Source organism: Ictalurus furcatus, chromosome 8 (assembly GCF_023375685.1).
Source record: "Ictalurus furcatus strain D&B chromosome 8, Billie_1.0, whole genome shotgun sequence".
Classification (NCBI taxonomy): Eukaryota; Metazoa; Chordata; class Actinopteri; order Siluriformes; family Ictaluridae; genus Ictalurus; species Ictalurus furcatus.
The window spans coordinates 18,767,699-18,784,512 of NC_071262.1; the positions used below are offsets into that span (position 1 = coordinate 18,767,699).

A 16,814-nucleotide genomic window follows, 5' to 3' on the forward strand; every position below is an offset into this window, starting at 1 on the left:
AACATGCATGGTGTAATTCCAAAGTTTAGATGAATTGCATTGGGATCTACTTCACAAGCCAGAGAGAGAAGCGAGCTCAGATTGTGAGAAGGCCATCATGGTGTGGAGGCTGGACAATGATGGATCTTTATCAACAACAGGCCAGAGAGAAAGGCGAGAGAGAGAGAGAGAGAGAGAGAGAGAGAGAGAGAGAGAGAAGGAAACAGAGAGAATTGTGGTAAAGACAGGACAAAGGCCAAACAAGAAAGAAGAAGGGAGCTATGTGCAGGCTGGTACAGCTAGAACAGGGCTGGCAGTGTGTGTATGGGGTTGTGGGGGGCTATCTGTAGGGGTTATAGTGCAAGGGTTGTATTTGCCATGGATATAGTGGGATGTTGGATTGCCTAAAGACACTAGAAACCCTCATCCTTCTCATCCCTTCCAATCCTTTTGTCCCCTCAACGCTTTTCATGCCTTGCATCCTGTCCTCAAGCCCTACCAATCTGACCTAGATCTTCACACTCTCCCAGAGTCATATCTCATAAGCTTTAGTTGTTTGTTATTTTGCTGTATGACTAAGAGTTTCTCCCTGGCCCTTGGCAATATCTGTTTTACCCATAGTCACACTGCATCATTTAAAATCTAAAAGCTACTTAAACTGGTTCTTCAGCGCACCAAACGAAGAACAAATGCAGGTTATATCTGCTCTTCAGAAACAAGTTTACAGCCTTTATGGCCTTTGGACCTGAAGTAGCCTCCTTGCAAAGAACCATTACCAACAGATAACAATCTCTGGTGTGTTTAATTGCAGACCTCATAATCTGGTCTTTCTTTCCTCCAGTAAACCAATATCAGCAGTTTTGTGGTAGGATTTCAACAGGGTGTAACTTCCAGGCTAACCTTCATTCAAACCTCCACCCATCTCTTCAATCCACCTATTCCTTCTACAGATAGAGGCAGAGTTGAACTCTACACCTTACTCTGTCTGAACACAACACTGCCTCAGATAAAGGTGTAGTCTGGATGAACTTAGCAAAAGTCACAATAGCTATCATCCACAGGAGTGAGAGGAGTTCATGCAGTAGTCATTGTAATTGCCTGGAGTGTGAATGGCATTATCCGAAAGTGTGGGAGGATATAAGATTCATATGAAAAGCTGTTGTGGAACAGAAAAGCATCTGTGGTAATATGGAAGTGACGTGGATAGGGAGGGATAAAGGGTGACTGTATGATTGCTGCTCCACGTCATCAAAATCAGAAATGGGTTCAAAGTCCACTGTGATGTCAAGTACAGAAATACACCAGGCCAGAGCGATTGATGAGATAGAGAAGGACAAGACTTCACTGCAGCCATGAAGCACAAAATAATGATCCCTGTCATTTGATCCCATTCAAAAAGGTAATACACTGATTATATGTTAATGCTAAACAGGGTAGTTACAGTGTCACAGATTCAGGATTAGTCACAGTGTATGATCGAACGGTTACCTCACTGCTGACCTTTTCAAAAAAAACCTGATTTCCTTAACACATATCAATCTGTTCAGTTGTTTTACCCAGTTAAATACCTTACTCCAGTGTTTCTCATCCTTTTTTTTAATCCGGCTGTAATTAAAATTTTCACAGCCCCCTCCCTCTGGACTGCCCTAAAACACACTACAGCAACCTCCATTTCCATGTTCCTTAATTCCATTTCCTTAATTCATTCTCAGAAACGTTCAAACCTTAACACCCCTAATACTAAACACCTCTTTTTATTTCAGAATACTATGCCAATATTGAAATATATTCATCACTGGGACACATACGGGTAAAAAAATCCAACAAAGGATTGGCGATGGCCATGTATTGTTCCGATTGTGTAACGCTTCAAAGCCTATTTGCACACACTGATTCAAATGAAACTCAGCCAGCATCCCATACTCGACACATATTATCTCACTGCTTTCAGTGTCCACAGGTTACACAGCCCATGCGAGCTCATCCTTGTTAATGTTTAACCCTTATCATAATGGTGCCATGATACACGGTTGGACAGCAGAAAACTGATAAAGACGGTGGTGGATGAGCTTTTGGAAGGACTGTCCATTCATTATAAGGCATTGACCTGTCACTAATCAACCAATGATTCAATGCTACTAGTGTTATTCAGAGATGTCACAGAAGAGTCCCAGAATGATTTCAAAATGAAATGCTTTAACAAAGCTACGTGCAAAACCTAAAATACTGCTTAAAATTCACTATAACTTGGTGATTCCTCTGAGTCAGCATTTTATTTATGCCAGTCTTTAATACACAAGTTTTTTAGGTTAAAATAAAAAGTGTAAGTGTTGGCTTTAAACAAAATATCAATCCAACAATTTAAATGAGAACAAACCAGCACTGTTGCAGATGAGCCGGTTTAGTATTACACATTTGCGTAGACATGCAATGCACACCAAATGTGCGGGTTTTGAATGCAGAGTGCACAGGATGGCATTCAAATTTGCCTTGTTCTCACCACGCTGTAAATTCCAGGCTTCGACGAGAGAACGAAACTGATCTCAGGTCAGCTCGGAACTTCTAGTCAAGATTGAGGGCGAGGCAGCGTGAATCTTTTGCTCCACAAACAGGTATGTTGGTGATTCGTAAGGTCTCGCACAGACATCTGAACTAACCTGCCTGGCCAGAAACTATTAATTTATTTCAGTGTTCGGTGCAGTTTCTGTCCAGCTCTCTTTCGTACTCATTGAGTTTCAGGTAAAATTGTGGAGACAAAGGGTATTCCAAACACAAATTAAACCGTAAGAAAGACGGATGACCATATTTGTCATATTGTTTGTTATGGAATGGTCACACAATTCTGCTTAGTCAATGGGCAAGCAAAGCACAGAATGACACTGGAGGCATGTGACCTATAAAGCATGAGTGGATGCTGAGAGAATGTAATAGATCCTCTAAGGAACTGTGTGACAGGTGGAAGGTGTGGTTCACCTGCTGCTAGAAACGCAGGTGGGGGAGAAAAAAAGAGTGCAGTTCAACTTTAAAACCAGACGGTTTGTGGAGTAACAATATGAACAGTTACACCAGACAATATAAATATATATATATTAGAATTGATGCAATTATGGAAGATCTTTTCATGCAAAGCATAAAAAGCCTAACATGTCCAACATGTGCATTCAATTTGCACAATGCATGCAAAAGGCTTCCTTTGCATGCACAGATTTGCACAAAAGTACTTAAAAAGCCCCAAAAGCACCTGTTTCCCCGGGTTACCAGTGCAGTATAATAAATTCACCATCACTTTCTCAAACCACCTTTTCAAATACACCTTCAGCAGCCCGAAAAAGACCTGCCACAAAGTCACTGAAAAGCCAAAGTTGCTTTTAAGCTCAGTATCTCCACTTTAGTTGCCGTTTCATTATGAGGATGAAAGTCAGAGAATGGAGCAAGGACAAAACAAAGTTTCATCGGATTCAAAATGCCATTAAGGATTCTCTGCATACCCGAGCTGCTGTTTTCTCCTTCAACACCAAGCAGCCATGGATTACTGGTGTACTATGGTGTTGCAAAACAGCTAGCGATGTTCAGGTGTGAAGACTGAACAATAGGCTGGTGTAATTTCTTTAGCATTCAGAGCAACACCATTTACAATGGACGATTTGCTGTCAAAGGCAAAAAAACCACACATCGTAAAAGAATTATTTGGTCATGAGAACAAAGGTCATGAGAATGCATGGTCATGAGGCATTTTTAATTAAAATCTCAGGGTGTAATCGCTACTTGGACGGCATAGGATTACACAAAATTTAAGGGACAGTTTCAAATATGGTAATGGAAATTGCAAAATGTAAACAAAACATGCTAATGGACAGAAAAATATACACTTATTACTTCAAGCTCACTTTGAAGAATGTTTATGTGAGAGCCTGTTTTCTGAATCGCTCTGATTGTTTATCCTTACAGGATCTTTATCACACAATTCAGCCAAATTACAGTTTCCAAAAAATTTCCACAAAATGTTTGTCTAGTTCCAGGACAAATACTGATGCATACTTGAGAGAATCTGAAAAATCATGAGGTAAGTGTAGCAATAAAAATGGGTAGGAGTTAGACATGTTCCAAAGCACGTGATTGGTGAAACATGGTGATGTGTGCATGCATGCCTCTTAACCGAGCACTCAAATCATATCTGCTCAAAAAAAAAGAGGGTGACAGGTCACCATACAGCAAGACAACCAACCAAAGCACTAAACCACTAATTCAACTGTGGTTTTGGTGTCAAAGTGTGTGGTCAAGAGAATCACCTGACCTGCAACGTACTGAGGACAAAGAACCGCTGAAACAAACAGGAAATGAAAGCATGCAAAATGCCCGGTATTATTATAGATTATAAACTTCAGGAAGTCAAATTTCTTTGACTTAAATTTATTTCTCTTAAATTTAAAATTGAAATGATAACTTTTTTTTTACTCCGCTGACCTTCTTCATGCAACTTGGTTTGTGTATTAAAGTTATAATCAGAGATCTCATATGCTCACAGTTTTAGTTAGTTATTCACTAGTTAATAATCTGCACCCAGCGATACAGGAAAAGTGTGTGTCGCTTTTATTTGGAAATGTCGCTGGCATTTCCACTTTTCAGGAAAGTCACAATGTCAAAAGCCTTTGTTGACATGTGGTTAACAAGTCTGCCTCGCACCCCCAGGGTTAGGGGTTCAATTCCTGCCTCCGCTCTGTGTGCGCAGAGCTTGCATTTTCTCCCTGTGCTTCGGGGGCTTCCTCTGGGTTTCCTCCCCCAGTCCAAAGATATGTGTTATAGGCTGGTTGGCATCTCTAAATTGTCCGTAGTGTGTGATTGTGCCCTGCCCGTCCAGGGTGCCCCCCACCTTGTGCCCCACGTCTCCTGGGATACATAAAAAAAAAATTTTTTTAAGTTTATTTAATTTTCAATGGACAAGTTTTCAAGGGAAAAGTGTTTGTCTTGTGATCAGAAGATGGATCTGATGCATTTGTTTGACCCCTTTATATCAGAAAAATCTGGTCTCATTCTATTTCTCATTAGGAATTCTAGAAGAAACATTTGTGACAAAATTGAGACAATGATTAGAGTTGTGTAACCATGTCCTAGAAGATTTTGATGGTGCCTCCATGTTGTCGTAGCCTACAGTCATGTGAATCTTCCCTGAAAGTGAAAACCTTTTCCTTGAGTTTCCTTGTGATTTCTTTGTGATAAGTTTCACTGCTCCCTGTTTAAAAGTGCACATATTTGCCCATTTTGCCACCTTGCTTGCATCATAATGTTGCTTTGTACACAATAGCTGTGCATGTTATTTAACCATAGACCAGTAATTATTCAGTATATTACTGTGTAATGATTGCTGTCCTTTTGGGAAAGCATCATATAAATAAATGGACACTGTTTGAATTGATTACAACTACCATGAGCACTATCAGGCATTCCCATCATGGTAAAATTACAGTGATCTCATCTTCAAGTGCTAGATATTAAATCAGACTTTTTTTTTTAAAGATGGGTTCCCTTTTGAGTTCCTCTCAAGGTGTCTTCCTCAAGTTGTCTCAGGGAGTTTTTCCTTGACACTATCACCTCTGGCTTGCTTAATAAAGATATAAATCTATATCAGATTTCTGTAAAGCTGCTTTGTGACCATGGCTGTAATGAAATGTGCTATACAAATAAAACTGAATTGACCTTTCTGAAATGTTGGACTCAATAGTTTGTTCACAGTCCCAAAGTGACGACCTCTTAATCAATAATGTAGTGGAGTTATGCTATTTAATGCTTCAGCTTCCAGGACCTTCTGATTGGTCCAGAGTTACATCCTTTTAATAATCCATCACATTAATATTTGGATGGAGATATATATATATATGGAGACCACACACATTAAAAAAAGGTTCTTGAAGTTGTTCTTCTAGTGTATAAGCGCATGATGAATCTCTCCTAACATTTGTCACTCTGTACACTTCTGCTTATAGTCTGACACCCCTGAAGGCATTAAGAACTCAACAGGAGGCAAAACTCAACTATCAGCACTGATACAGTCACGGTCAATTTCTGAATTTTTCCACTGGGACTTTTGTCTGACGTTTTCACCTAGCAGGCCATCCTCCAGGCGAGGCAGCGGTACTGTGATGTAATTAGTGAGCCAGTGCTGCTCCAAGTCCCTGATGAGCAATCTTAAGGGCACCAGCTGTGTTGGTGGTACGTGGTAATTAATCTTCGCTTGAGCCACGCTACCTATGCTGTCTACACTGATCAGCTTCACTGCCTGTACCTTTTTCTACCCTCTCTCACTAACCTCTCTTTATCCAGGAGTACAGAGGGAACCCCACAGGGACAAGACACATAGGCTCAAGAGTAACAAAGCAACAGCAGCGAGTTCCCGTCACCACAACAATGCAAAATGGTACAAACAACATCCTTACTAAAGGCCACATGATAATCTTCAGCCACGCAGCATATAAAGATTACACTGACCTTTCTTTTCGGACTTGGGATTCTAAGTGAAAGATAAAGATATTGTAGATTTTGGTTCGCATGTTGGTTTCTATGCAGGCATGCTGAAACAAAAAGGCTATTGACAGCAAAATGAGACCATATCCATGCAGCAGAAGCATTCCAGAGAGTGCACTGGAGAACCGATCCCTGCCCTTGTGCATTCTTCTGCTGGACGACACCCTAATGGAAGGAAATAACCGGTGGCTTGTTATGCTGCATGAGGCATTCGTTTTTGCTGGCATGGTTTGGTTCCACTTGTCGCCGGAAACAAATCAAACAAGTTCTTCTGACTAATCACATTTATGCTACGATGAAGCATTTTTTCATGGGAGTGGTCTCCTCCAGGATGACTCCGCCCCCATCCACAGGGCACGAGGACTCACGGAAGGGTTTGATGAGGATGAAAATTATGTAAATCGTATGCTCTGGACTTCACATTTACCAGAGCTCAACCTAACAGAAGATCAATTTTAAATTTTGGAGCGACGTGTTAGACAGCGCTCTCCATCACCATCACCAAAATTATCAACAAAAAAAAGTACACGAGTCTGGCAGCTCATTGAGGCCCAACAACTTACTAACACACTTAAAGTTGTTTTTATGCCTCCTCCACTGAGTGGGAGAGTCATTATGTTTTCAGGATGTCCGTCCATCAGTCTGTTCATCCATCCTAGATTCTCGTTAGAAGAACCAATGGCTGAATGTTTGCAGGATTTATATGGAATTATTAGATTAGATTTTGGAATTGATCCAAACAGGATCAAGGTCATGGCAAGGTCAAATGTCTGAAAAGTTTTTTTCTTTAATAACTTCCCTCCCTCACATTTTAGTACTATACATAATATTAAAGGTAGTTCTGGCATACAAATTAGTAATAAGAAGGACTAGACATGTCAGCAGATGTGGCCCTGTTGACGCCACTGGAGTCGACTTACATTTACATTTATGACATTTGGCAAACGCCCTTATCCAAAGTGACTTACATTTATCTAATTTTTATACAATTAAGCAGTTTGAGGGTTAAGGGCCTTGCTCCATGGCCCAGCAGTGGCAGCTTGGCAGTGTTGGGATCTGAACTCATGACCTGCCAATCAGTAGTCCAACATCTTAACCACTGAGCTTCCACTGCCTGGCTTGTTTTTCTTTAATTTAGCCTATTTTGTTGTCTATCGCTTCCAAGATAGCAACATAGCAAGATAGCAGTTATTTTATGCTAAAACTATAAGATGTGCCTCATTCCTAATCCCTAACATGCTGTTCTTTTGCATAGAGAGACAATATTATTATTTAAAAACAATAAATATACTCCTAAAACAATCAATAGTGCATGACGTACATTTCAGTGCCTTTTACATGCTTAAAGCAAACTCAAAGCTGCTTACATCATCCAACTAAAAGTACACAAACAAAAATGTTTACAATGCTGGGTTTGGCAGCCGAAACCGTAACCGTGATACCCCTGCTGGTTCAATGCCCGCTGGTTCACAAACACATTTGTGGCATTGTGAACTTCCCGACACATTTCAGCCATATAAGTGGAGCCAGTGTGTATGACTGAATAGTGTGTGGATCAGTGAATCACTTTGCAGGTTTTCGGTTTTCTACCCGACATGAGGCAAGTGTTTGACCTTTAAACTTTAGGCATCATGAGTGGTGCCTAAAGGCACTAAGGACTAAGGTTATATGGTAAATTATACTGACAGATATTAAAAGGCGAAACAATAAAATGTTCTAACGAAATGAAACAATAAAATGTGCAAGAGGCAATAAGATGCTATTGCTGCTGTACAAACGCATTCTCCAAGACCTGATAAGGCGATAAACAAGAGGAACCTGATCTGAAACCCAACGTCAGAGCAAATTAGCACAGTCACACTGACTCAAATGGTTCTATATTATATTATTATCACATGGTAAAGTTTTCTCTGAGGAGACACTTATTTACTGTCTATAGAAGGTGTCTCCAGTGTCAGTGCTTACATCTGTACCTAAATTTTCTGAAATAGGAAAGTCTTGGCATGTTGCTGTTTCTCAGAAACATGACAAGCTGAATTTTCTTATTATCTTCAAGAAAGAGAATAAAAGAGAGGCTGGAAGGGCAATGAGTGTTTATAGCTGTTAGCCATTAGCCAAGTGATAACAGGTTTCGCAGATGTTCTACAACATTAAACCAACATTAGTCATAACATTTTATATATATTTTATATATATATATATATATATATATATATATATATATATATATATATATATATAATTTATATATATATATTTATGTACATATATATATTATATATATACACACACACACACATATACATACATACATACGTATACATACATATGTTTAATGTTGGTATAAAGTTGTGGAACATACACACACACACTCACCATCCACATAGAAACACCTGCACATTTTTGCAATTATCTAATCAGCCAATCATGTGGCAGCAGCACAATGCATAAAATCATGCAGATACAGCAGAATGAAGAAAACACCAGAATAAAGAAAAAGTGTGACCTCTTTGACTTTAACCGTGGTATGGTTGTGGGTGTTGGTATTTCAGAAACTGCCGATCTCCTGCAAAATGGTTCGAGCTGTCAGGAAGGAAATAGTAACTCATATAATCACACTTTACAACCGTGGTGAGCAGAGAAGTATCTCAGCATGCACAACACATCAAACCTTGAGGAGGATGGGCTACAACAGCAGAAGACCACACTGGGTAACAGTCCTGTCAGCCAAGAACAGGAATCTTGGGCATAGGTTCACCCAAACTAGACAGTTGAGCATTAGAGGGAAAAAAATCACCTGGTCTGTCACGTGTTTGGATGATTAGATAAATACATGAATGAGTAGGTGTGCAATTGTTCCTAATAAAGTGCTCAGTGAGTGTATATACAGCATATATGGTGCATTGTCCTTTTATTTCAATAAATACAAAAATATTAGTGTTGGCAAAATGCCGTGGTAGAAGAAGAATAAAACACCTCTGGATGTGCTGGTATTGGAATACAATCAGTATAATTTGGGGAAGTAACAGTAACTCCACTAGTCATCTAGCTGACTCCACCCCCTTGTTGATTATTTTCCTGTCACAGACAGCACTCCCTGTCGTGTATTATTCCTTAAATATTGTACAAGGATAGCAAAAAGACAAAAAAGGTTTATCTATTAGGGTTCAGTTTGTTAAGAAGTGTTTTTAAGTCAAATATCACCTCTAAACTAAAGGAAGCTGTCTGAATCAAAGCAAAATGTGTCAGAGAGAAAGTCTATAAAAGAATTTAAACATTTAAAAAAAAAGTGTCCAGAACTGAGCCTTGAGTCTATCTGTGTCTGCAAAAGTGCTCAAAAATACCCATATCCGTATCTGTATTCTTATTTCAACCTGAACTGTGCGCAGTCTATACCAGAAAGAAACACTGGAAAAAACTGAGGCAGAAATGGCAGCACTGTCAGTGTGGTGTGTGAAATTGGATAAGCTCTGACAGTTCCTCAACCTCAGTGACATCAGTCCAGTTCATAATTACTTTCAAATAAAGAGGTGCATGAGACTGTTTTTTTTTTTCATCCGGCACATGCATTTACTATTTTTGCTTAGATAGCTAGATAAATAGCCTTTATTGATCCTGAGGGAAATTGCAGCGTTACAGTAGTGGTAAAAAAAAAAAATATTTACAGGTAAACATACATAAACATTTTAAATAGCACAATGCAAAAAAATAGTATAATCTAAAGAGATGGAGCATATCTCTACACATAAAATATGTAAACAAACTCTGTAAAGAATGCATTTAGATGTGTGCAAATGTGCAAGAATGTGGAATGTGGAACTATTACTACTACTACTCCTAATAATAATAATAATAATAATAACCACAGGAACAATAACACTAATAACACTAATAACAATAACAACAACAACAACAACAACAATAATAATAATAATAATAATAATAATACAAATAATAATGGCAATAGCAGCAACACAGGTTTGTATCTGCCCCTTGACCTTTTCTGAGATTTTACTCAAAAAATAAACAAACTACTAGCCTAACATATACTGTCCCTTTACTAAGGATGAATGAATGAATGAATGCTGTAAGTGCATCTTCAATGTTAATGCTCTTTCCTTGTTCCACGAGCGTCAATCTGCTTGCTCACACTTGCTCTCCTATTCGTATCTGTATTTGTATCTGCTTGCAACGCATTATCTGTTCATTCTGAATAATGTATTCATGTTTAGATACATCCCTAATACACACAAACATTAGTTCCTTCACTTTTCATTCTTACTCATTCAGGTTTCTCAGGCTCATCACAGTGCAAGAACAGACTAGAACAAAAATAACTCAATATCCAGCATGTTCAGCTTTTTTAATCAGATATACCTGTGGTTGTTTTGTGTGTTAAAAAATAACAACCAACTATTCTTACAAAGAATGTACGTACACTGGCACAGTTAAAGCCAACAGCGTTACGATTTTAATATCTACTCTTGTGTAGTGTAGGAAGTATTCTATCTACAACACGTCTATAACATGTACAGGATCCAGTCCATCTGTGAAGGTCAAAGTTGCATGTTGATAGTTCTTTGAAACTGACCAGGTCGTGAATGAATTTCCGTCGAAGTGAAATATTTTCCGTGTGGTGTTGCATTGTTACCTAAACATGCACTGTTCAAGAGAAACTTTCCATTCACAAATCTCCATTACACAGTTATTTGAGATGGTGGTGCATAATCAGATAACCTCATAGGCTATCTGTTGTTAAATGATTATAAAGTGTCTCTGGTTGCGTTCAAACAGCAGTAATCCGATTTGTTTTGGTGGATCCATGAAGATTATGGCAGATGGAGAAAAACAAAATCCAATCTTATTCAGGTCACGTTTGAAAAAAAAAAAACGATGCGGAACAGATTTATTGCTGTGCCTTTCATATGTTTGCCTTTCATTCAGTTGCATGCCACGACTTTACCTCGGAAACATGCGACAGGAATAACAACATGAGGCAAAACAAGCATGAAAGCAGGTCAAAGCAGGAGACTGAACAACAAAAAGGTGGACTTTTGTTTTCTTTCGTTAAAAGCACACCCAGGAGAACAGTAACACGAATATCAGTCACAATATTTATGTTGAATACAGAGAGAACTGTGACTAGACACAGACCTTATATACAGTAAACCATTATATTCAGCAAAATTCCTACAGTCCTAACCGTATACAAGGAAATATGATATGCGAGCAGACACAACTGCAGTCCGAACAAACATTTTAGAATTAAACACCTGTAATGCAGACATGTTATGACACAATCTTACATATTGGATTTCTATGAGCTATCGCCATTGGCGACTCTGAATGCTTAGCTAAAACATACTTTGTTAATTAATAGAATAAAATGAAAAAAAAACTGAAAGGAAATTCTCTTATATCATGTACTTTCATATTTTGAACTGTATTAAGACACCTTGGATATGGGGAATACTGGGTTGTAGTTTCTGTTTGTGTGTCTCTGTGCTATTAAATACCTATGATGAATGTATACATTTAATTACCTCTTTAAATAACCTGATCAACTGCCATCCTTTCTTATAGCTGGCACATGTATTTTCTGTCTCTTGAAAAGACTTATTTTCATAGTGTGCTGTGTGTTTTGTTTTGTCTATCTGTCTGGCCCCTGCACCAGTAGAAACTGTCCACGCACTGCTGTTATCAATGTGTATAAATACTCTTGGTTTGCATGAATACACTCGGATGTCTATTTGAGCATGCATGTGATAGTGTGTGATATGATATTTTAGGCTCCCCAGATCGATCTGAAACGCTCTGAGGAGAACCACACTTTCTAAGCACAAAACTAAAAGTTAATAGAAGTAATTGTAGAACAGGCTGGAAGGCATGACAGAAGATCTGAAAGGCATAATCTGAGATTCCTGAGATACATGGAAATCTAACAGTTTGGTGTCAGAAGTGCGATTAATCCGGCCCATGTAAGTGTTTTTCTTTCCTCCTTGGTGCGGTGTAATTCCGAACCCATAATTACATAATCTGAGATTTGGAGATTCGTGAGATACATGGAAATCTAACAAGTACAAAGGTATGGAAATGGAACCAAAAAAAAGGGCAATCACAGCCCAAAATCGCACTTGTGATAGCATCAACCTAACCCTTTGTTCACACTGGTAAGTGACAGGCAAGCCTTCCTTTTATGTGCTCATGCACTCAATAACGCTGAAACGACAACCATTTGCATTGAGATTGTTTCAATTCTATGTAAAATTACAGTTGACGTGATAAAGCAACAAATGAAAACCACAGGCTTGAATGATTCCTCGGACCAATCCTATGGCGCATGTGGTCTGATGTTTCTTTACTTTAATTCCTACACGCAATTCGTTCCATCCATTTTCCATACCACTTATCCTACTCAGGGTCGCGGGGAGCCTGGAGCCTATCCCAGGGAACTGGGGGCACAAGGCGGGGGACACCCTGGACGGGGTGCCAACCCATCGCTGGGCACAATCACACACACATTAACACACTACGGACAATTTTGAAATATCAATCAACCTACAATGCAAGTCTTTGGACTGGGGGAGGAAAGTGAAGTACCCAGATGAAACCCACAAAGCACGGGGGCACAGTGCACACAGGGCAGAGGAACCGCCAACCCCAGAGGTACAAGGCAAATGTGCTAATCACTAAGCCACTAAGCCACCATGACCCCCTGCAAGAGAAAGAAAACTTTATAACCATGATTTCATCTTAAAACTTGGAAGGAAGTAGCAGAGATTGTTGGTGTAGTTGGTGAGTGTATGTAGCTGATACGCTTAGCTTGTTTTGCATACTGGCAACGAAGCCAGTAAAAAGCTTTGCACTTAATATGATAATCAAGCAAACAACTTTCACAGCATTTAGTGTATTATTTAATTTGGTTCATTAATTGGTTATTTAAATTGGTTCATTTTTGAATAGCTACTAGTGTTTCTCACCAGAACAACAACAAAAAACACAGCGCTGGGAAATGCACACCCACAAGAAACAGTAAGTTTCAAGTAGCACACGCACATCTACACACACACACATTACACACAGATTTATGCGGTTATAAGGTTCACAATAGCAGTTTGTACGAGCGAGTGATAAACAAGAGTGGTGCTTTTTCACTGCAAACAATGAACAACACGAGATGGGTAAAGAACGCGACACACTCAAGTTTGCTTTATGGACATGATGACAATGCACATCCTTACATCCAGCCTCCAACACACACACACACACACATACACATAGAGGAAATATACACTTATTTGCATTTTGCTTTAAATATTGTCATCGTACGAAGTGGCATTTTAAGGGCCAGACTGTGACATTCACTAACTCACAAATATTAAGAAATGTGTGTCCACTGATCACACCGGACCCCAACAGTGCAGAAACAAGATCATGAACGAACAGCTAACCGTGGACAACACCATGGACTGCTCATATGTTCCATGAGCACAATGGAAAGCTTTCAAAAGAACCATTTTTTGGGCTACACCTGATTGTCTCAGACAAGCCAGACCGGTCTGACACTTTCTCCCTCACAGTCTGGGTCTCACTCTCTCTCTCTCTCTCTCTCTCTCTCTCTCTCTCTCTCTCTCTCTCTGACACACACATACATACACTAGACTGTTTATAAGTGTGTAGTTAACAAGTTCTCTCCTTTGTACTACAGACGCAAAGATGTGTCAGTGATGCAATGTTGCTTTAGAAATATATATATATATATAAGAGCTTTGTCATATAAGAGGTTTTGTCATTGAATGCAGAGGTATTACATCAAGTGCCACCAGAACAGTGGTGGAAGGAAGAATCCAGTGTATTGCCTGTAGGCTACCTGTAGAGCCTTCTAATGTCTGGCATGGTCCAGACAGTCTCAGTAACAGGTACCCATAGACTTTAGGCTTCCTAGTGAGATTGTTTGTAGGCTGCACTATCGAGGAACATCCTTAACCTCTCTAAAGACTAGTGCCTATAGTCTCCCTAATGCAGAGCGTATGTAAGCTTCTTAAAATAAACCCCAGTTGGTCTCTATTCGTAAAACAGAGCGTTTGTTGTCTAATGCTCTCTCTTGTGAGGAGCCCTAAGATGATACCCTAAAGATCAGTGCCTATAATCGCCCTTGTAAGGAGTACATGGTCCCGTAGGCTCCCTATGAAGCTGCACCCTAATAAGAAATACATACTCTTACTAATACAGAGCGACTGTACGGCTTGGACCTTGGTCTCTGAAGAATAATGCCCACAGGATCCCTAATGCAGAGTACCAGGAATCTCCCTAACGCAAAGAGCATGTAGGCTCCCTAATGCTGACCACAGGCTGTTTTTCGAACAAGACGCACCATTAGGTTCCCTGGAAAAATTTTCCTAAAGAGGGCACGTGTATGCATATTGATATATAATATAATATAACATAAGATAAGATCATATTTCCTGGTTTGTAAAATGTCTGTGGTGTGGTGTGGTGTGGTGCATGAAGAGCTTCCACACCATTTTCTGACTAATTAGACATTTTCTCATATGGAGAGGGTCATGCTTTCAATCATGCAAGTTTGCCAAGATGTCCCAAACATCACGTACACAAAGAAGAAAAGAAAAATATATTATAACAAAGGAAGAAGAACTAGTTAACTCAACAGAATGTACGGCAAAGGTTTTAAAGCAATACTGAAAATCACATTCGAATGATTTCGATCTGATTGTGCATTATATTCATTTCGTGTGTAGCGTACATGTGTGTTTCTTTAGGGGCTGTTTTAAAAGGTTTGCCCCTGGCCTGGGTAACATGAATGGCAGCCCTGCTCGTACGCTACCTAATTCTTAAAGTATTCATAGGCCCAGCTAATATCAAATGCCTTGCCCTTTTCTTGATAGCAGTCACCTAAGTAGTAGCCTACTCCTAGACGAATGATAGTCGTCGACACACCTGTTGCCTTTTCTGTTCTTTACTCCTCTATAGCAACTCATACATAACCCATACATAACCCTTCTGACACACACTGATAAACAATGTCGAGCAGAGGCCACCACCCTACACAGAGTCCAGTTCCACCCACACCTTACACACATGACAGACCTCATAAACCTCTCTGCACACCTTGATCAACTGGATTAGGTGTGGTAGGAAAGGAGGGTGGAAATCAGCTCTGACAGGAGGGGTGGTGAATACTGATCTACAGGTTTCTCAAGCGTGTAAGCATTAAAAAACAAGTTAACACACTGTACAACTACAGCAAATAGTTTTAAAACAGGTGCATCATGGACAACAGCCGAATTGCAAACGACTCCCTTTATACGCGCACTATATAGTACTGCTAATGTAATGCTTTTTCACACCCTACCTAGTGCACTATATATTGAATTTGGGATTTGTCGGTCAAAATGAACGGAGAGCTGTCATCTCTATAACTGTTTAGTTTTTATTTTAATGAATTACTTATTGTTTAATTCAGTAAAAGTGCGTACCTCTGTGTGAATCTGTGTGCAGTCCTTGTCTATATCACCGATGTAGTACTGCTCCAGCCACCGCCGCGCGTTCTCCGAGTGCCGGTGCGGAGGTCCGTCCAGCTGCCGGCTGATGTCGCTCCCAGAGCGGCGTAAAATCAGCGCCTCTCCGCCCGGGTGCATCCGCAAGAAACTGGTCACATCGTACACCCGCGTCCCCACCAGCACCCAGCATGATTCCTTCGTGCAGTGTCTCGCAACTTCTTGCTCCGAGAAGTAGCGAGTGGACACTGAGGGAGACATTTTTTAAATTTATATATGTGTATAAGTATATATATATATTATAAAAATATATCCAGGTATCTGGTAGGATAAAACTGGAGGACTTTTCTTGGCTCCCCCGCTGAGCGTCCAGCTAAGCGCTACTAGCTTCTGATTTTTCCAAACCCACGTCTTAGTAACCAGCTTATTAGTATCTCATGAATAATTCATGAGCTAGGTCTTGTAGGGGTTTGGTCTGGCTAGATACACCTGTTACACCAAGTATGAAAAATCAACCAATAAATCACTTCATTTGAATTTTTCTTCGATGAATTAAAAATGTGCTTGTTTAGTTAGCTTGTTTTATATATATATATATATATATATTTTTTTTTTTTCAAAAAAAGTAGAAGAAGAAAAAAAAGGAATTTCAAAACGGTGTTTAGTGCATGCTAAACTTCCTGATTGTGGCATTTCCGCCTACTGGCATCTGTTTGCATATATTCAATTCCATCTGTTTGAGAAGGTAGAAAGATAATAACTGATAACAACGTTTACCTAAGGCTCGTCTGTTAGATG

General features: G+C 39.6%; 1 protein-coding gene across 1 annotated transcript in view; it reads right to left on the reverse strand.

Annotated features, from left to right (window-relative positions):
* Positions 1-16,507, reverse strand: part of fa2h (fatty acid 2-hydroxylase) — a 39,203-nt gene extending 22,696 nt beyond the window's left edge. Inside the window, exon 1 of the mRNA XM_053631274.1 lies at positions 15,996-16,507. Coding sequence (XP_053487249.1) covers positions 15,996-16,277 — 282 coding nt within the window. The 5' untranslated portion in view covers positions 16,278-16,507. The remainder of the gene's footprint in view (positions 1-15,995) is intronic.
* Positions 16,508-16,814: the final 307 nt, after the last annotated feature.